This window comes from Schistocerca americana, chromosome 3 (assembly GCF_021461395.2).
Source record: "Schistocerca americana isolate TAMUIC-IGC-003095 chromosome 3, iqSchAmer2.1, whole genome shotgun sequence".
In the NCBI taxonomy this organism is placed as follows: domain Eukaryota; kingdom Metazoa; phylum Arthropoda; class Insecta; order Orthoptera; family Acrididae; genus Schistocerca; species Schistocerca americana.
In genome coordinates, this window is record NC_060121.1 from 148,571,316 (window position 1) to 148,592,825 (window position 21,510).

Consider the following 21,510-nt stretch of genomic DNA (forward strand, 5'->3'; position numbering starts at 1 on the left):
GAAAGAATCTCACAGTATCTGCTTTAAAGCTCCCTCTGTGCTGTGCCCCTCTAATATATTTCAAATGCATTCTGTTTACCCTATATCACAGTAGTAACTACACAGTATTTCCAATTATGAGAAGTAAATTTAAGAAATTACACAAAGTTTGTGACATGATCCTGATCAATCAAAGCACATCCTTCGTGCTGAATTACTTGCAGGTGTTGCATCGACAACATTTCTGATAGTTTGTAAACTAAAGGAATAACTTTTTTCAGAAGAAACAGAAGATATTCATTCATATTATTACATTTTTGTGAACCAGTGATATAAACACATATCAAGCACACACAAAGAAAAGTGATCCCATGGCTAATGTAAGTGTGGAATTACCTTAAACCATACGATAAAGTCAGAAATAAAACTTAAATCCATTGGAAGGACCTCATGGAAAATATATCAGGATTAGATAAATAAATATTTTTGAAACAATTAAGTATGAGAATCACCTTTATATAACAGCAACTATGAACAATACAGCTCTTAAATTTAACAGTTTTTAAGCCAGGCCTTTGGAAAACTAGCTGTTTTAGCAAGGCATTTACTTTATCACAATAACAGGTAACATACACATTGTACAACAAGCGTAGTACAAAAAAAGATCAGAAAGGAAAATTAGACAAAAACAAAAATATTGGCAGTTCACACAAACATAGTTTGATACTTTCAGCTCCAGGTTTCTGTCTGATATCTTCCATTCATCTCTAGTTGTTCAATGAATTTTGTAGCACTTGTCTCCGGAAGTTCTCCTGCACCACCACAAACATGTGAAATAAAAGTATCTCTGACTTGATCTGGCATATTTTTTGAATTTCCAGCAACATAAATGTATGCACTCTTCTTATTTAACAAATCCCACAATAAATCTGCTTGCTCGGATAATACATGTTGAACATATCTGCAAAGTATAAATCCATTACCATAGTTACAACTTTTTCTTATGAAATTAACATAACCTATTATTCACCACTATAATACTACATACATCAGACAGAATTTGTGGCAAGCTGACTTCACATAAGGCAACAAAAATAATCAATTACTGACAATATAATATAATGGATACATAAAAAGTCTATTCACCAAGAGGGGCAGGAGAAAACACACACACACACACACACACACACACACACACACACACACACACACAAAAAAAAAGGTTTAACTTTTACAAGCTTTTGGAGCATGTGGCTCCTCCTCCTGGCAGAAGAGTTGAATGGGAGCGAAGAAGGGTGAAGGAAAATGACTGGAGATATTTACAGAAAGGGGTATAGTTCAAAAAAGTCACCCAGAACTGCGGGTCAGGGAGACTACCTGACAGGATGAGAAGGAAAGACTGATTCCTTCCCCTTCAACTCCTCGGTCAGAAGAAGGAACCACAGGCTCCTAAAGCTTGTAAAAGTTCAACTTGTCTGTTCTCCTATCGCCGCTTGGTGAGTAGATTTTTTATCTATCCATTTACATTATACTAACTTCATAAATGGGCATTTTAGATTGGAATCTTGATTTGAAGACAAATAAGCAGCAAGATTAACACATAACCAACTGCACTGTTGGCAAGTCCACACAAAAGACATGCTTTGTGGGCATTCCACAATTTTTGCTATTTTGACTGGGATAAACTAATGCTACACTGTTCATCTTTGGTACATTAGTGTATAACATGTCACAAAATTCTGCTACATAAAAAACTATGATTTTTTAGAAGAAAAGTTGCTTCTCACTATATAGCAGAGATGCTGAGTCGCAGATAAGCACAACAACAAGACTCTCACAATTATACCTTTTGGCCATTAAGGCCTTCATCAACACTAGACACACACACACACACACACACACACACACACACACACACACGCGCGCGCGCACTGGCAATCCCAACTCGCACACGACTGCAGTCACAGGCAACACTGTGAGCAACAGCAGCAGTGCACGATGGGAGTGGCGACTGGGTGGGGTAAGGACGAGGTTGGAGCAGGGAGGGGAAGGAATATTATGGTGGGTGTGGCTGACAGTGAAGTGCTGCAAGTTAGACTGAGAGCAGGGAAGAGGTGGGGAGGTGGGGGGGGGGGGGGCAGGGAGGGTAGCAGAAAAGGAGAAAATAAAAAGACTGGATGTCGTGATGGAATGATGGCTGTGTAGTGCTAGAATGGGAACACGGAAGGGGCTGGGTGGGTGAAGAAAGTGACTCAAGTTTCGTTAGTCAGTGTCCTCACCCATCCAGCCCCTTCCGTGTTCCCATTCCAGCACTACACAGCCATCATTCCACCACCACACCCAGTCTTTTTATTTCTCTCCTTTTCTGCCACTCCGTCCGCCCTCCCCATCTCTCACATGCCCTCTGTCTAATGATTCAGCATCTCTGCTGTATGGCGAGTAGCAACTTACCTTCTCATAACATTGTTACATTCCATTCTGGATTTTCCACTGATTGAAACTATCCTTTCTGTGTGTTTATTTACATACGTAAGCTGACTTCAGGTTTTTTCCCCCCCTTGTGTAAGACTACATGTGCCTAGCATGTCAGACCAGTGTGTATCTATCGATAGTGCTATGTATTTCATCTCTGAAAGGTTAACTAGCTCCGAGATCCCTCGAGTTTATTGCCATCAATTCTGAATGCAATAGTGGTGTTTTGCTGTAATTAATATTTAATTCTTTATTTGTAAGTGTGTCCAGGGAAATGTATGTGGCTGTGTTATGAGAATTGGTGCGGAATGAGTGACTTACCTATGCAGCACTTTAATAAAATACAGAATAACATTGTAAACTCAAAACCTGCAACAATTACTAAACAATTACTAAATGTGCACCAATAAGCCTCATGAAAATGCTGTCATTGAATAGTTTAATAAACAACAGCGTCATTACAATTGGAGTCTGGTTTTTGAAGCAGTAGTTAGTACAGACATATTTTATTGTAATGACCTTGACTCTTGCATAGAAGTATTGTAGAAAGGAACTTTAGAGACTAATAATGAGTAGAGAGTAGTACAGTAGTCTAGTTACTGACTGATCGGATAAATACTTGAGGTGACTGTTTTTAGTTTAGAGTAGATTTATTGCTTATTGAAATATGAGTTATGTTCAGAAGGTAAATTCCACTTCTACATCTACATCTATACTCTACGAGCCACCTTGTGGTGTATGATGGAGGATACTTTGTGTGCAACTGTCACCTCCCCCTTTCCTGTTCCATTCATGAATAGTTTGCGGGAAGAATGATTGCCAGTAAGCCTCCATGTGGGATCGAATCTCTCTAATTTTATCTTAATACTTTTTTTGCAAGATGTACATAGGAGGGAGCAATGTATTTGTTGACTCTTCTAGGAATGTATGCTCTCAGAACTTCAACAGTAAACTGTACTGTGATACAGAATGCTTTCTCTTGCAGTGTTTGTCACTGGAGTTGTCTGATCATATCTGTGATGGTTTCATGCTTACTAAATTAACCTTTTTCTTTCTGTGACAACATTACAACCTCAGTTCAATGTATTGGCAGTAGTTGCTTTGAATTGAGGAGAAGGAGATGACACAATTTTAAGTTCTACATGAAGTTAAAACAGCAAAGTTGACTGCAAATCTGGCTGCTTGTGAGATTTGATTTGTAATCCATTTCCTGAATGTGGACAACACTAAACCAGTCAACATTCATTAATAAATTTACAGAGAAAATGTGATGAGTGATTAAAATGGTAGACGGGTCCAATGTTCAACAAAGGACATGCTCAATTGCTTGATGATGAACAAAGTGGGAATCCATGTTTGTTTAATGTACAACTGATTCATTTAGTTGAAGACATTTTAAAAGGAAACCATAAATTTACAGAATTCAATCTCTCTAAGAACTTTCCACAAATTTCAAGATTACTTCTTAATGACATTTTTTCTGAATAACTGAATTTTTGAAAAATGTGTCCTTGTTACGTGGAAAGGAGGAACATTGTATAACCAGGAAAGACTAAAACCAAACAAATCTTGACACATTGAAAAGTTATGTGCACAGTCTTTTGGGATGTACATAGTACTTTACTGCTGCATTGTTTTATTGTGAGGTGAAACAATCAATGCAAATGTTTACAGTGAGATGGTTACGAAACTGCGTTCTGCAATACAGAATGAGCTTTGCAGAAAGCCCACAAACAGTACTGTTTTGATTCATGACAATGCCTGACCTCATGCAGCAAACAAGACAGATAAGTATCACAGAATGTAGCTGGAGCAAGTTGGAATCCCTCCTTGTTGAGCTTTCATCTTGTCTGTATCAATTTCTGTATCTTTTTGCAGCTGAAAATGTCCATTGGTGGTCAAAAAATCAACAGTGATGAGAAACTTGAAGAACGTTGTGATGTGCTGACACGCCAAATTCCCTGCATGTTACTTCTATGCCTCACCGAGGAAACAGAATTCATAGATACAATATCATATAATGCTTGCAGGCTACAAGTTGAAACCGAACAATCCAACCATGAATCACAGTTATCTGAACACAAATTGGTTGGAAGAGTTACACTTTAAAATGAAGAGAAGAAGATCCTGCAGCTTTTCTATGTTCAAACCACATGGGCAAGTACACCTGGCAATTTTTAAAAATCGTTTGAAGGCAGATTTCCTTCCTCTTGGGATAATCAGAAATGTATACACTGTATAAGTCACAGAAATGTATACATTTTATGAGTTATATACAACATTTAGTTCAAATTTCTTTGCTTCTTTGCTAAATATGGAAAAATTCCAAACTGCTGAACAGTTGAACTAAATCTTCTTCTGTGTAACTTGAAAAACATATACATTTTTGGTTATCCCAAGAGGAAGAAAATCCACCTTGATTATATGACCAAATATTTGTCAGACAAAGTGCAGAACAAGCCTAGATTAGGATCACTGGTTGGTTGGTTGGTTTGGGGAAGGAGACCAGACAGCGTGGTCATCGGTCTCATCGGATTAAGGAAGGATGGGGAAGGAAGTCGGCCGTGCCCTTTCAGAGGAACCATCCCGGCATTTGCCTGGAGTGATTTAGGGAAATCACGGAAAACCTAAATCAGGATGGCCGGACGCGGGATTGAACCGTCGTCCTTCCGAATGCGAGTCCAGTGTCTAACCACTGCGCCACCTCGCTCGGTTAGGATCACTAGGCCATTGTATATGTAAGGATAGCTCAGTAGGCTACAGAAATTTCTTGGGGTGACATTTAAACCAGGCCATGTACTCTGATGAGCGAAAAAATACAATAAATGAAGCACAGTTGATTTAAGCACCAATTAGTTGATTGCTGGACTGTGTAAGAGAAAACTTAGTCGAGGAAAGAGGCGGTTGCACAACACTTACTTGAGTCACTGGACCAGCTTGATTATTCATATAAAATCAAAGAAAGTAATGATACAAAGCAAAGATGACACATGGGTAGAGGTGAGAAGAAATAATAAAAATTCACATCAAAATCGGATTCCATAGGTAAACCCTGCACAGAAACCAATATACCAGAAGTAATGGAAGGCCAAAACCTTTCATGACATGAGGTGAACAAAATAATTTTAGGAGTGGTGCACTGAGCAGGATAATAATCAAGTCCATGGGCACCCAAAAAATAATGGTAGTGATCAGTACTTTCCTTAGATACCAAGGGAAGAATGTTAGAACAACAAGAGGTGCACGGGAAGAAAGAAAAAGTATGTTAATTATACAAGAAATGATCAGAGGAGAATCCTTTGACTTCATAGTAGATACTGCTTCAAAAGCACACATTAATGCTATAGAGGTTTGGAAAAGAAATAAAGTGTGGATAAGTCCACACTATCTATTATTTATCTATTGCATGTATAGTTGATGTACGAGAACTGAAGAGCAAAATGTTAGGATCAGAGGTGCCGATAACTTTTAAAATTAATAGACAAGTATTCCAAAAATTTTTGTTGGTAATTCCCCATGTGAATATAAACGTGTTATTAGGGGTAGACTGGATGATGGAAAATGATTTAATAACAAATCTGAACCATGTGGCAATGAAAATTAATAATGATAATGGGAGAGTCTTGCCTCTATTAATTAGAGAAAATAGACAAGAATCAACCACATTTTACAGCAAATGGGAGAGTGGTGGTAAGCTCTGAAAACAGGGTATATGACATGAAAACAAGCCCAGGTCAAAAGAAGAAAATAGTGGACCAAGGAGATTACAGAGAAGTGTAATGAAAATACATTTTTAGACATTTAGACAAGGATGAAAAAGAACAATTGCTGAAATTAATATCAAATACAGAAATAATATGGAATCACTTGCTCTATATTAGAACCAGTGTAGCACCCAGCAAAATTGAGAAAGGAAATATTGAAGAGGAATCACTATTATCCCTAAACATATGGAGATAGGACCTAAAGTGGATAACTTTTTTACTAAATTAAAACACAGTGGCAGAGTACAAAGTCATAAAATTTGAGGTGGGAGGTAAGTAAACAAAATTACTTTTCAAAAGATGAGAAAGGAGATAATGTATGGTTGTAAAGTCATAGAAAAAGTGACAAGAGAGAGGGGAACATTACAATGTTTTCCCCCTATATGAAGAGCCACAGACAATAAAAAATATTCCCCATTTCAATGTGGAGAGGTTAAATGATCCATAAACAGAAAGTACCAGAATAAATTAAATGGGAAAGATGTACAGCCGTGAAGATCACCATACATGAAAACCAACAACAAAGTTGGCAAAAGAAATAGGAAAGTAGATATCTACCACAATAACTAAACAAACTTCTATAACTAGTGTGCATGAGGTCACCCAGGTACAGGAGACTCTAAGGAGCATCTGTAGAAGGTAGGCAACTTCTTGCATATAAAGAGTGGATCATTAAATGTATCCACGAATAACAAGATGGATGTATATATTGAAGTCACAGGTGCAGGCTAATAAGAGAGTAGCCAACAAATTTGTTTGCTGAAGAGGGGGAGGGGGCGATATGGACAAATTTTATATACTAAAAATAAGACAAATGCAGAATAGGAATATTATAATGTATGCTAGATGGTACTCTAAGGTGAATAAAAATCTGGAGAAGGCAGTGTGACTTATAGGGTTCAGCTTGGTGCACTGTTACCAAGAGTCACTGGAAGAATGGAGGAGGCATCAACAAGCAAGGAGTAAGCAGAAAGTGAAAGTAATATTAAGGGTAAAAAAAAAAAAAAAAAAAATGGAAAAACTATTCAGATTTTCTGCTGCAGGAAAAGGATACCAGTCTACTTACATGTGTTAAATGTAAGGTATCACAGTGACACAGACTGTCAAGCCCAGCAAGTTGATAAGAAAATTCTCAGAGGGAATGAGTAAGAAACAATCACTTGTGATCCACTTTTACATTCCCAGAGATAACTTTTCCTGCCATTTACAACTTTTTTATTGCTTCTGTCAAATTTCCTATGTTCACAATGTTAATTCATACCCATTTTCACAGTAACATATTTATAATTTTCTTTTTGTTGTGCGTTATCTGTGACTCAGCATCTATGCTACATTGTGAGTAGCAACTTTCCTTTTCATAATATTGTTGCATTCCACCCTGGGTTTTCCATTGTTTGATTTTTGCCTGATGGCTTTTCTTCTATCCTAAACCAGCGCTGTTTTCCTTTGTTACTATTTTCTAAAGTATCACTATGCTCAATGTCCGTCCGTCCTTTCCTGTGATTGTCTTGTCACCTTACAAACCGCACTGCACGCTCTACTTACGAGCCACACTGTACCAACCATCTTGGCTGTGCACAATGGACAGTTACAAGACCACGATGATTTTTGGTGCAGCATCTTATGTCCCACATTACTCCTGCTGATATCATTAATCCTGTACCTTCAAATTGATCACTTTCCCTATGTCACTATCCCATATTTTCTCGAGTTATTTCCAGAACCTTTCTGGTGCCCCACGATAATGTATCTCATCCTACAAACCCCTGCACAGCCCCCATTCCTTCTGCATTCTATTCCAGTTCGCACCCACTAATTTTTCGATATTGTCGACTCCCTCAGATTTCATCTTGTTTCCCCTTCTGGATCCATTTCATCCTTCTTGTGATGATTCACACATATTTGAGTCTATTTTTGTGAATTTTTTATTATGTAATTCTATGTTATTTACATAAATTTTTGCATTTTTTCCACTACCATGGATCCTAGCTCCTTCCATTTGCATCAATACAGAAAAGTTTCCTTATCCCTAGCCATATCCCAGTCCCACACACTATTCCTATGTTGTTGCCTGGCTCATGGAATCCCACCAAATGGCTTTACCATCAAATTACCCGTCCCAGGCTGCAACCCCCTTTCCACAATGACCTCTATTTGTTCAGATTCCATCAATCCTTAGCCCTAACCAACATAGTCCTGCAAAACCATATCAAGCGAGTCCAAACCTCCTTGCAGTACCTCCTCTCCATCCACAAAGTTCTTCTGCTACGCAATCCCAAATTCCTGGAACCCGTAGCACACACTGAAACTATAGCCCTCCAGAACTAGAGCAAAATGCACAACACCACCTCATAAAGCTCACCACCCGGCTCACTTCCTACTCCCATCTTGGAGTACCACTGTCCACCACCTCTACAACAGCCTCCAAACCTCCCCCACGTCCCCTTAAAGCTAACAAACACCATCTCACAGACCGACTACACTTACCCCACCCTCCTAAACTTACTCCCACCACCACACAGAATCCAGAAGCAGAACAGACCTGAAACAAACCTTTACTCCAGAAGCCTTAGCCCCACCGAAATATCAGTCCTTTCCAAAGGCTTCACCTTTGTCCCACTCCCAAATTCAATCATGGAGGATTTGTTAAAGACCTTCTCTTCTTCTCCCAATCCCTACAGTGGAAACACTTTTTTGCCACCAACCCTACCAATCAGACTCAACCAAAGATCAATGCTGAGCCCTGCCTAACTCAGTTCACACCTTCATCCAACCACACTCCAAGCCAACTGCTCCCAAATCACCCCATTAACTTTCCAGAATTTCTTAACCTCGAACCTTGACTCACCATAATTCCCCAAATCCCTCATCATGCTAACTAACCTTACATCCGCAGAAAGAACCGCAGTTCACCATCTAAAAACTGATCCCGACCTCATAATCCTACCTGCGGACAAAGGCTCCGCAACTGTTGTTTTGAACTGCAAGGATTACCCGGCAGAAGGACTCCGCCTGCAGTCAAATACTTCCACCTACAAACTTTGCCACGTTGACCCCATTCCAGAAATCCAGCAGGATCTCCAGTCACCCCTACCACTCTCCTACCTTCTACGTGCTTCCTAAAGTCCATAAACCCAACTGCCCAGGATGCCCCAGTGTGGCCAGTTACTGTGCCCCCACCGAGAGAATCTCTGCTCTTGTAGACCAACATCTTCAACCTATTACCCAGAACGTACTCTCCTATATAAAAGATACCAACCATTTCCTCCACCGACTCTCAACAGTTCCTGCCCCTTTACCACATGGTGCACTTCTTAGCACTATTGATGCCACCTCTCTTTACACTAACATCTCTAATGCCCATAACCTTACCACTATTAAACACTACCTTTCCCAACTCACTATGGATTCCAAACCAACAACCTCCTGCCTAGTCACCATGACCAACTGTATCCTCACCCGTAATTACTTATCCTTTGAAGACATTGCTTACAAACACACACAGCACCATCCTATGCCAACCTATTCATGGGCCATCTAGAGGAATCCTTGCTAAATATCCAGAAACCTAAACCCATCACCTGGTTCAGATTCATTGATGACATCTTTGAGATCTGAATCGAGGGTAAGGACAGCCTATCCACATTCCTCCAGAACCTCAATAACTTCTCCCCCATTTGCTTCACCTGATCCTACTCAACTAAACACCCACCATCCTAGATGTTGACCTCCACCTCAAAGATGGCTATATCAATACCTCTGTCCATATCGAACCTACTAACCACCAGCAACACTTCCACTTCGACAGCTGCCACCCGTTCCATACCAAGAAGTCCCTTCCGCACAGCCTAGCCACCCTTGGTCGTCGCATCTGCAGTGGCGAGCGGTCCCTCTCAAATTATTCTTAGGGTCTCACTGAAGCCTTCACAGACCATAATTATCCTCCCGACATTGTACAAAAACAAAGCTTCCATGCCTTATGTTTCTGCTCTCCTATACCTCCCTAAGTCCCACCATCCAGCCACAAAGGAGCAGTCCCCTCGTAACTCAGTACCACCCAGGACTGGAGCAACTGAATTACATTCTCTGCCAGGGTTTCGACTACCTCTCGTCATGCCCTGAAATGAGAAATGTCCTGCCCACTATCCTTCCCACACCTTCCACAGTGGTATTCCGCCGTCCACTGAACCTACACAATATACTCGTCCATCCTTACACAACCCCTGCTCCCAGCCCCTTACCTCATGCCTCATCCACCTGTAATAGACCTGGATGCAAGATCTGTGCCATACATCCTGCCACTACCACCTACTCCAGCCCGGTCACAAACATCATGTATCACATCTACCTGTGAAACCTGCATGTGATCTACAAACTAAGCTGCAACCACTGTGCTGCATTCTATGTGGGAATGACAACCAACAAGCTGTCTGTCACATGAATGGCCACCTACAAACTGTGGCCAAGAAACAAGTGGACCATCCAGTTGCTGAGCATGTTGCCAATTGCGACATCCTTCATTTCAATGACTGCTTCACAGCCATCCCCGCTATATGGTGAGTAGCAACTTTCCTTTCCTTTCCTTTTCATAATATTGTTACAATTTTCCAGCAATTTTCACTTTATAAAACAATGTTTGTTGAGAAAAAAACTCATGTAACTGACATAAAATGATGTCTTCATGAGATTGGTCTTCAAGTACTGTTACACAGTTAAGTTTCTTGACACCAGCACATCTGAATCAGTAAAAGCCTGAAGAAGCCATGCTTTGTCTCCTGCAACTGCCAAGCTTTACTTGGCATGGTGGGTGATGGGAAGAATGAGGTTCATTCAAATAAATTGATCAAAACCATTTTCAAACTGTCCCTGATGCGCATACGCAGCTTTGTGATCGCCATGACACCTTTGCATTACTCAAACACCTCTTTCAAGTGTTTCGTTGTTTTGCCACTTGTATAGCTGCTCTCTTTGCATTGTTCAACTGTTTCTGGTTTAAATAATGAAACACTGCACCAATTACGTATTTTTCATATATTTATAGAATTTATTCTTACTGTCAAATGCAAATATTTATGTAAGTAATTTTTTGTGATGTTTCACAAACAGTGTGAGTGATGATTTGAGTATGTGTGTTTACTGCATAATGGAGGAGGCACAATATACTATACAACCTCAAAAAACTGCTACATTGCAAGAGAGGCACAACAAAACCTATGCAAATATCAACAGAAAATACTTATGTAAATATCTGCACTTGACAATGAGAATAACTTTTCAAAATGTGTTATTCCAAGCATGAAAAAATACTTAACTTGTTCAGTATTTCATTATTTAAATTATGAGTGACACTTCTCCAGGCTTTCCAAAAACCCCAATAATGATGAATGAAATTAAGTCAAAACATTTCTACTTCCCAGACAGTTGTCAGCTACAGTTACACCAGCGGCTAAACATAGTACAAAATTCAGATAAGCTTTATTAGATAGTAAAAAAGTCCCTGGCAAGAATTTTGATGCCTATTACGTATATCATCATACATAAGCTATGAAAATGCAAGGGGGAATCCTATATCCAACTTTTGCCACTGAAAAAGTTATTTCCTATATTTTACATAATTTCCAAGGTCTCCTGAAAAGTGTAAAAATGGGGTTCCAATGTACGTATTTTATCAGAAAACAATTTAAAATGAGTATGAGTGGACAAACTGTGAGTATCAGGCTGCTAATAGATGGTCAAAGTAATAGTAACTGTCATGGTGTTACAGACAATTTGAAGTTACCTGATCAGACTGAACAATTTGGTGAGATGGGGTGTGGTGCTTTGTTGGTAGAGCACAGACTAGTAGGAAGAGGTTGGTTAGCCTGTAGAAGTAATAAAATTGTACAAAAAAATTTCCCAAGGTACTCTTTAAATCTGCACTGGTCACAGGTCTTTTAGAGAACATGTATTTATTGAGAAAGATATAAAGAAAGAAAAGTCCACATTTCGGATTGTTGTGACTCGCCGATCATTCAAAGTGCCGCTGCGCAATTACGCACGTCCTCTACGTGCGGTGCTGTCTGCAAGCCATGCAGCAGCTGCGCCATCTAGCGGTCGCTAGACTGAGACTCAGTGCTTATTCGAACGCTAACGTGTTCACATGTCAACTTACTCTGTGACTTATATGTGTTGATGTGTCGTTCCTAAATATATGTGTTAGACTTGAAGTTCTAAAAATTGGCGACGAGGTAGTGGATTTTTCCTTTTCACCGTTGACTCACAGGGTTCCATGGCTACTGTCGAGCAACTCTTGCAAAATCTCCTTGAACAGCAAACACTTCTAACAGCGGCGATTCGTGATTTCGTCGCAGCGTCAAATGCGGGGCGTTTCTCGTCGTTGGCTGTACCTCCTTTTCCTCCTTACGACGAGACGGCGGAAGACTGGTCTGATTACGAAAAACGTCTTCGACAGCACTTCTTGGCATTTCATGTCACGCACGAACAACCATGTAAGTCTCTGTTCCTTTCCTGGATTTCATCTCAAATGTATCGGTTGTTGTCGCAATTGGCTCCTTTGAGGGTCCTGCATCTTTGTCCTTTGCTTAAATGTGCTCACTTCTGTCTGTCTATTTTCAAAAGCAAACGCATGTGGTAGCCTCTCGTGTTGCCTTTTATCGTTGTCAAAAACAACCAAATCAATCCTATCGCGCTTGGGCTGCTGAACTTCACGGCCTCAGTCGAAAGTGTCAATTTGTTACTGACGTTCACAAAGAATCCTATGCCGATTCCATGGTACGGGATGCTATTATCCGGTCGGCGACCGACAAAGAAGTTCGGCAAGGTGCCCTTCAGTTGGCGAATCCGACTCTAGATGAAGTTCTCTCCATTGCGCAGTGTTTTGAAATTTCTCGGGCTGCTGGGGCGCAAATAGAAGCATGGGGTGATGTCGGGGAAATACAACCTCTGTGCGCTGTTGACGACGCGTGCGGCGCGTCCCCGCCGGCCGACGTGGCCGCAGTGCGCTCCCACGTGCAGCCTCGGCCTAGCCGTAAACAACCCACTAAGAAACTGCAGCAAAATCCCCAGCAACTTCCTTCATGTCCCCGGTGTTTTACGAAACATTCACGCGAGGATTGTCCCCAACGTTGGGCTGTGTGTCACAATTGCAAAAAGAAAGGTCATGTGTCTTCCGTTTGTAAATCCGACCGCATACATGATGTTCATGAACATGACGCTGATTCTGATTCTGTGTTGTCTGACAATTGCACTTATTCCCTTTCAGGGAAGTTATTCCTCACTGTCCAAATCCTTGGTCGAGATGTTCGCAAGCAAGTGGATACCGGTTCTGCTGCCACTATAATTAATTCTCAGACGTATCTTCAGCTGGGTTCTCCACTCCTGTCCCCTGTCACTCGGCAATTACAGACGTACAATAAACAGAAGATTTCTCTCTTGGGACAGTTTAATGCTGAGGTATCTTACAAATCCGTCGTTCGCACTGTTCCCATATTTGTGGTCGACCAGAGCAAAGCAGAAAATCTTTTTGATTTCGATGCCTTTCGCGTTTTTGGGTTCTCCATAGATGACTCTGTCAATATTGTCTGTGACGCTATTCCTTATGCTCAACTGGATTCCTTGTCGACGACATTTTTGTCCTTTTTTTCTCCTGGGTTAGGCCGTGCAAATGACTTTGAAGCTCATATCACGCTCAAACCCACTGCTCGGCCTAAGTTTTTTCGGGCTTGGCCCATTTCTGCGGCCCTTGTGCGTCACAGGCCGCTGCCCCGAAGTCATCTTTGTCACCGTGGCCTTCGCCTGAGAAGCCCTGGGAGCGCATTCATGCTGATTTTGCGGGACCCTTTTTAGGTAGTTATTGGCTCCTCGTAATTGACGCCTACTCTAACTTTCCTTTCATTGTCCGTTGCACGTCACCTACCACCGCGGCAACCACCAATGCTCTCGCCCGCATTTTTTCTTTGGAAGGCCTCCCCTCTACTCTTGTTACTGATAATGGTCCGCAATTTGCCTCTTCCGACTTTGCGGATTTTTGTGCTCGTCACGGCGTTACGCATGTCACAGCCCCGCCGTTCCATCCACAATCCAACGGCGAGGCTGAACGACTGGTCCGCACATTTAAGGCTCAGATGCGGAAACTTCTGACTTCTTCTGCTGCTGATGATGCGCTTCTCCAGTTCCTGGCGTCTTACCGTTTCACCCCCATGGGCGATCACAGCCCGGCTGAGCTCTTACATGGCCGACAGCCCCGCACGCTACTTCATCTTCTGCGGCCTCCCACCTCACGGCCACGGGTGCCTTCACTTGGCCGGTTCACCGCCGACGACCTCGTCTGGGTACGTGGATATGGCAGGCGGCCAAAATGGAGCCCGGGCCGCATCTTAAGACACTGTGGCAGACGCCTGTATGAAATCCAGACGGACACGGGTGTTTCAGTGCGTCATTCGGACCAGCTTCGGCCTCGGGTGCCAGCAACGCCTGTTCCGAATGCTGCCACACCACCTTTGGCTCTACCTGATGCTCGGGATCTTGGCATCTCTCAATACTCACAACGCAGCCCTCTCACCGTCATCGCGATGCCAGCACCAGAACGGACGTCACCAGGAGACGTGCCCATGCAGGAACCGGAGGACCATCCTCTGTCAGAGTACATCTACTCGCCTCCTCCTCCTCCTCCAACGGACGCTGACACATCGCCCATGTCTCCTGTCATATCAACTAGACTTGCCGCAACGGGCAGATTGGTGCATGGGGCCCCAGCAGATTCGACCCCTACGTCTCCTGTCATCTCGACCTGTTATCATCAGGGACACTTCCGTCCGTACGGGAAACCTCCTCCTATCATTCAAAGTGCCGCTGCGCAATTACGCACGTCCTCTACGTGCGGCGCTGTCTGCCAGCCATGCAGCAGCTGCGCCATCTAGCGGCCGCTAGACTGACACTCAGTGCTTATTCGAGCGCTAACGTGTTCACATGTCAACTTACTCTGTGACTTATATGTGTTGATGTGTCGTTCCTAAATATATGTGTTGAACTTGAAGTTCTAAAATGGATCATCTAATGACCAAAAACGAGACAAGGTGGCACAGTGATTGGAGATCTTCAATTCTACTCAAAGAAGCTGGTGATTCCTGTGGAAATTTGGAGAGCATTAAACCAGACAATATCAGTAAGATGTGAAAAGGTGTCAAGAGTCTTCGCCATCCTGCATCAAGGTAAAACATCTGACACCCTAAATAACTTCTGACCGATTTCCTTACTGTGTGTTCCAATGCAATTATAAGGGGAAGATTGTAGCAAGTGTAATTAACCTACATTTCATGGCTGTACTTCTCTCAAATCAAGTGGTGGACAGGAATTAGTGAGATCTTCTTACAATCTATGTTGAGAAATATGAAGAAAAAATTAAAATTGTAGATATACTTATTGAACACCATAAGTTCATGATTCAGTACAATTTCAGGGAATCCTGGCCAAACAAACATCAGATGCAGGCACATACGTATTGAACTCGGAAATATGCAAATCATAAGACAGCCTAAAGTTAAACCAAAAGAAATGCCAATGAAAATAACAGATGAAAATGGCATACTGTGGGAACCAGTGCTGTTTCCTCTTTTACCTGTATCTGGTCAAAGTATCAACTTATAACATCATGTGAGCCAATCCATAGTATGCTTGGCAAAAAGGTTCATGATAACTTACATCATAATTCAAATAGGATATGAGGAGAGCAAATAAAAAGGTACACATCTGTATCAATGAGCTATGAAAAAAGCACAAAGACAGGCCAACATAATAGATAATGCTGTAGCAAACTCTCTTGCATACATGCCAGCTGGTAGGGATGAAGTACAAACTGAAGACCTGAAGTTCTATTCTGGCCGAAGTGACAGGCGTGTTCTGGGTTGTGATAAAAACAGCCTGACAAAAAATTAGTCACAGCAGTGTGCACGCACAAATGAATCATTAAACCTTTACAGATGGTGCAGCAATTGAGCCATGCTCTCGACTGTGGGTGCACTGTCTCTAGATGAGCATAAGGCAGTAGTGTTCAGTAAGACACTCGTGTTTCAAGCGGACATTGTACGTAAACATGGGTAAATGTAAGGACATGACAGAGTTGGAAAAAGCGGTATTTGTTGGCCACATGGAAAGTGAAAACAGCCTGAAAGTAAAAACAGCCTGACAAAAAATTAGTCACAGCAGTGTGCACGCACAAATGAATCATTAAACCTTTACAGATGGTGCAGCAATTGAGCCATGCTCTCGACTGTGGGTGCACTGTCTCTAGATGAGCATAAGGCAGTAGTGTTCAGTAAGACACTCGTGTTTCAAGCGGACATTGTACGTAAACATGGGTAAATGTAAGGACATGACAGAGTTGGAAAAAGCGGTATTTGTTGGCCACATGGAAAGTGAAGTTGCTGGATTTGTTGGTGTTTCACAATGGACTTTTCAACAAGTCTACAAGCAGTGGTGTAACCCACATGGCCCTGAAACATGACGTCGCAACTGCAGTCGGAAAAAGATCGTGTCTCATGGCTTATGAATCAAAATTTCTTCCAAGCTCGACAAGAATTGTTGCAGGCAATGAATGAAGGCCAGTCCCAATCAGTTAGTGTGAGAACACTGTGATGAGAACTGCATGCAATGAACATTTGGAGTCTGCCACCTTGCAAGAGGCTATTGCTCACACAGGCACATAAAGATGACAACAGGAAAGTTGATGCGAGTGGAAGAATATGTGACTGGTTTTTTGAACACTCCCCCCACCATATTACATCTCGACTGGTTTGCAAAATCACCTGACTTGAACCCTACAGAAAGCCATTGGGACATGTCAGAACAGCAGTAAAACACTGACATCAGAATTCCTGCAATTTGGTGCAACTACATGGTCAAATCCTCAGCAAGCAGCTTAACCTGGATGCAATGTACCTGCACAACCTTGTGGACTCGTTTCCTAACCAAATCCAGGTGGTTATTAGGTGCCAAATCCAGGTGGGAGGCAGTCTAGGGGTGGAACTATACTTTGTTAAATGATGCTTTTAATGATAGCTCTAGTGGTGACTAATTTTTTGGCCAGTGATCCTACTTTTACTCCAGTACTGTAGGCACAGCATTGGTAATATTGTTAGAATGGATGTCCAACTGAAGAAGACAATGCAATAATATCAGGAGGCTGGGCACACAATGCAATACGGTTCTGGTCCTGGGCCATCTTACACCTTCTGCAGTTACAATAACTACAGAGACAGCCAGTAAGTACAAGAAGATTGAGTACAGCTTAAAACTTTCAAAACATAAAAATCTTATAGGCATCAATGACCTCAAACCCAGACTCCTATTGCAACAGAAAGATGAAAAATTAGCAATTGGATCTGAGGAACAATAAAAGAAGATGTGGTATGTATCAGTTTCTAAGTACCATTGTGATTGAAGCCAGCCAGTAAGATGAAAGGCCACAATGTAATTAAAAATTTGGATGGAGTTTAATCAAGTACAAAAGAGAATGGGCTCATGCTTGAAAATGATTGATGGATTCTACAAAATGACCTTCCTATATTACTGAAGGGTGCAACTTGTGAAATATTTTATGCAATGTTACATATCTGAATGGACAATGCTGTAACAGATTTGCACAGCTCTCCATATGCAGAACTGCAATGGCCACATAAAACTCCAGCCTTGAAGAACTCTGATTTTTCTTTTACTGTTTATTAATGTAGTTTACATGCTGAACAAGACAATAAATAAAAAACTGGCACTGTAGCTTAATTCTCACAGTCCATATATTCACACTCAGTTTCCAATAGCATATTCTTTACTTAATGCACACTACCACCACCCAAGTGTCTCCTTTTTTAAAAGTTACATACACAAATCTAATCACCTTAGTGTCCTAAAGTTGTAGAATGTGTATTTAGTTAATCAACATACATAATTTTAGTTTTAGTACTTAATTATTCATTTACTTCTCATTCCATCTCTGTAGATACAAATACAGGGTGGAGAAAAATTGTGTCACGAAATTTTAACCCTGGATAGCTGATGCCAGTAGGAACCAACATTACTAATGCTGTGTAGGTCAACAACTCACCATTTTTAAACTACGGAAACTTGGTGTAACATCCTCTGATTGGTCGCAGGATTGGCCTGTTGCCCCGTTCATTGGTTGATGGGCAGTGCTATGATTGTCAGTTCACACATACAAAAGTGCCTCACCCCGTCATTACCCCAACGTGATATGCACACGTATCGAATAGGTCTTGATGTTTGTCTTTACTTCGGAGCACACACACATCACCTGCGATTTAGTCATACAGTAAGCCACCTTGAATACATCGGGACCTCCAGCAGGCAAAGCATTTGCGGTCATGCATTGTCCAGAGCATCCAGCAACAGGGCAATCCCGTAGCCAATCGGAGTGCATGGTGCGAAGTTTCTGTAGTTTAAAAATTGTGCTTTGTCGACCTACACAACATTAGTAATTTTGGTTCCTACTGGCATCAGCTATTCAGGGTTGAAATTTTGTGACAATTTTTCTCCACACTGTACGATCAAACGTGGGTAAATGAGAACACACACACACACATAAGGTTATTGTTTCTCTGCATGACAATAATACTTCATGAGACAAAGACAAATCAATCTCTGAGGAAGATGTGTCACATTCTCAGTATGTCAAAGCAAAAAATTAAAGTGTTTTCATCAAGCATAACATTTGGAAAGTGCTTGAGGGTAGCATGTCACAAAGTGAGATTTTGTGTATGTTTGGCTTACCTCAGTCCACTTCTTACAAGATCATAAAAGACATAATGGCTCAGTGACTTGAGAGACATGGAAATATTAAGAAAAACTGAACTGTTTAATTTCTTAATGCTGACAGTGTTTCTTGGAGTGGATGAAACAAAGCTTTGGAGGGTGTTGGGATTCCCATAGACGGACCATAGTTGAAAGGAAAAACCAGAGGCCTGCAGATGTAGAATTTTTCCATCTAGCTATGAATATTTAGGTTGTTAAAAAATTTTTTTTTTTTCAAGAAAATCAACTTGGGAAGCAAATGTGGATCAAGGTAAGTGCAAGCAGTGGACTGAAGATTTACTAATTCTTTTAAATGCGTGTCATCCAGATGACACAATGCAGATGAACCTGGTTTGTATTGCAAGTGCCTTCTGGACAGCACCTTTATGTTTAAATGAGAAGAGTATCACAAAGGTACACAAAGTAAGAAGCGCGTCACCACTCTCCTCTGTAGAAAACATGACTGGAACAGACAAGCTGCCTCTTCTTGTCATTGGGATATCAAAATGACCTACATGTTTCACAGGTAAGTTTGTTACACCATATTTCACATCAGTTTAATACACTGTCTAAGCATCCCATTCAGCACGACACAGAGAGTATGGTAGTGCACTGGCAAGTTGGCAGTGCAGACTGTCCTCGCAATAATACTGATGTGAATAAAACATGTCTTTTTTGTCCTTCAAGTGAAAACCTCTATAAATGAGAGAAGCCACGTTTGAACCTACATAAGTGAGGAACCACATAACAACCATTGTGAGCAAGGAAGCAATGTGACAAATAAGAGAACAGAATTTCCTTGAAAGAACTTAAAATTCTTAAAACTGAAAACATTACACATAAAATTCAACTAAAATTCTGTAATAAAATGTCCTGGTTGTGTTGGATGCAGCAGTTCCATTCTGTAACATACTATTGATAGTCTTTAACTACAAAAATATTACAAGAAAATACAACGTACCTCTTCTCCTCCTGATCTCTGGAAAAAGCAACAAACAGCGACAGCTGCCCATTTCGTTCAAAGTTAAGCCACTCTTCCCGACAGTGAAAATCTTGTCTCGAATAGCGACAGCCAAAGAATAAGTAAAGTCTTTCAGCTCCAGCTTCACCAAGTGCCACTCTCTCTGTAATAAAACTACGGAACGGAGCTACACCAGTTCCAGGCCCAATCATTATAACAGGAATGGACTGAAACAAAATTGCACAAACAACAATATACTACAAATGTAATACTTCATCATCATCATCATCATAATCAAGAAATGACCTCCTGCTCATCTCACATCAAAGACAATATTTATAAATAATGTTCCCAATAACTTTTGGCAATCAAAGAAAGACCACATAAATATCACAAATTAACATCAATTAAGATGATTTCTTATGAAACAGTTTGAGGAACAACAAAGTTTTTGCCTATTTTTCAGGGTACACATTGTTAACAGATCCAGAGTTTGGTTCTTGATATGGCTCTTCAGTTGATTAGACAATATTTCCTGTCTTGCACAAGACATCCAAAGATGTTATTAAATAACTGGAGCCATAGTGTATCTTTTGCTAATTAATGTGTTTGACTGTGCCAGTTATATCTTTTAGATGATTTGAGTCATATGAGCAGTAAAAAGCTGAAGGTTGCCTTACACACTCTCACCTAACAAGAAATGAGCGGGCATTCAATTGAGATTATTGTTATTTGGGGTATCCTACTAAGGCCACTTTTTAGAGATCTATCTACAATTACAGCAGATACTCTGCAGCGGCTATGTTTGTGGATGATACAAATAACTATTAACCAAATTGAGTGCATATGGAGTATCGTCTCAGCTGTGTGACTGGATTCGTGATTTCCTCTCAGAGAGATCACAGTTCATAGTGATAGACTATTGAGTAGAACAGAAGTGATATCTGGCGTTCTGCAAGGTAGTGTCATAGGCCCTCTGCTGTCCCTGATTTACATAAATGATCTAGGTGATAATCTGAGCAGCCCCGTTAGATTGTTTACAGATGACGCTGTAATTTACCGTCTTGTAAAATCATCAGACAATCAATTCCAATTACAAAATGATCTAGAGAGAATTTCTTTATGGCGCGAAAAGTGGCAATTGGCACTCAACAAAGAAAAGTGCGAGGTCATCCACATGGGTACTAAAATAAATCTGATATTTTGGGTATGCAATAAATCGTACAAATCTAAGGGCTGTCAATTCGACTAAATACCTACGAATTACAATTACGAGCAACTTAACTGGAAAGACCACATAGATAATATCGTGGGGAGGCGAAACAAAGAATGCGCTTTGTTGGAAGAACACTTAGAAGATGCGACAAACCCACTAAAGAGACAGCCAACATTACTCTTGTCCGTCCACTGCTGGAATATTGCTGTGTGGTGCGGGATCCTTATCAGGTACGATTGATGGAGGACATCAAAAAGTGCAAAGAAGGGCAGCTCGTGTCCTGTTATCACGCAATAGGGGCGAGAGTGTCACTGATA

The 21,510-nt window shown here is 41.1% G+C and overlaps 1 protein-coding gene across 2 annotated transcripts in view; it reads right to left on the minus strand.

The window, feature by feature from the left end:
• Nucleotides 1-474: 474 nt before the first annotated feature.
• LOC124607088 (NADPH-dependent diflavin oxidoreductase 1) overlaps nt 475-21,510 on the minus strand; it is a 76,698-nt gene continuing 55,662 nt past the window's right edge. For both annotated transcript variants that reach the window (XM_047139277.1, XM_047139278.1), the window contains exons 8-9: nt 19,978-20,204; nt 475-940 (exon numbers count right to left, since the gene is read on the minus strand). In XM_047139277.1, the coding sequence (XP_046995233.1) occupies nt 709-940; nt 19,978-20,204 (459 nt within the window). In that variant the 3' untranslated portion in view covers nt 475-708. The remainder of the gene's footprint in view (nt 941-19,977; nt 20,205-21,510) is intronic.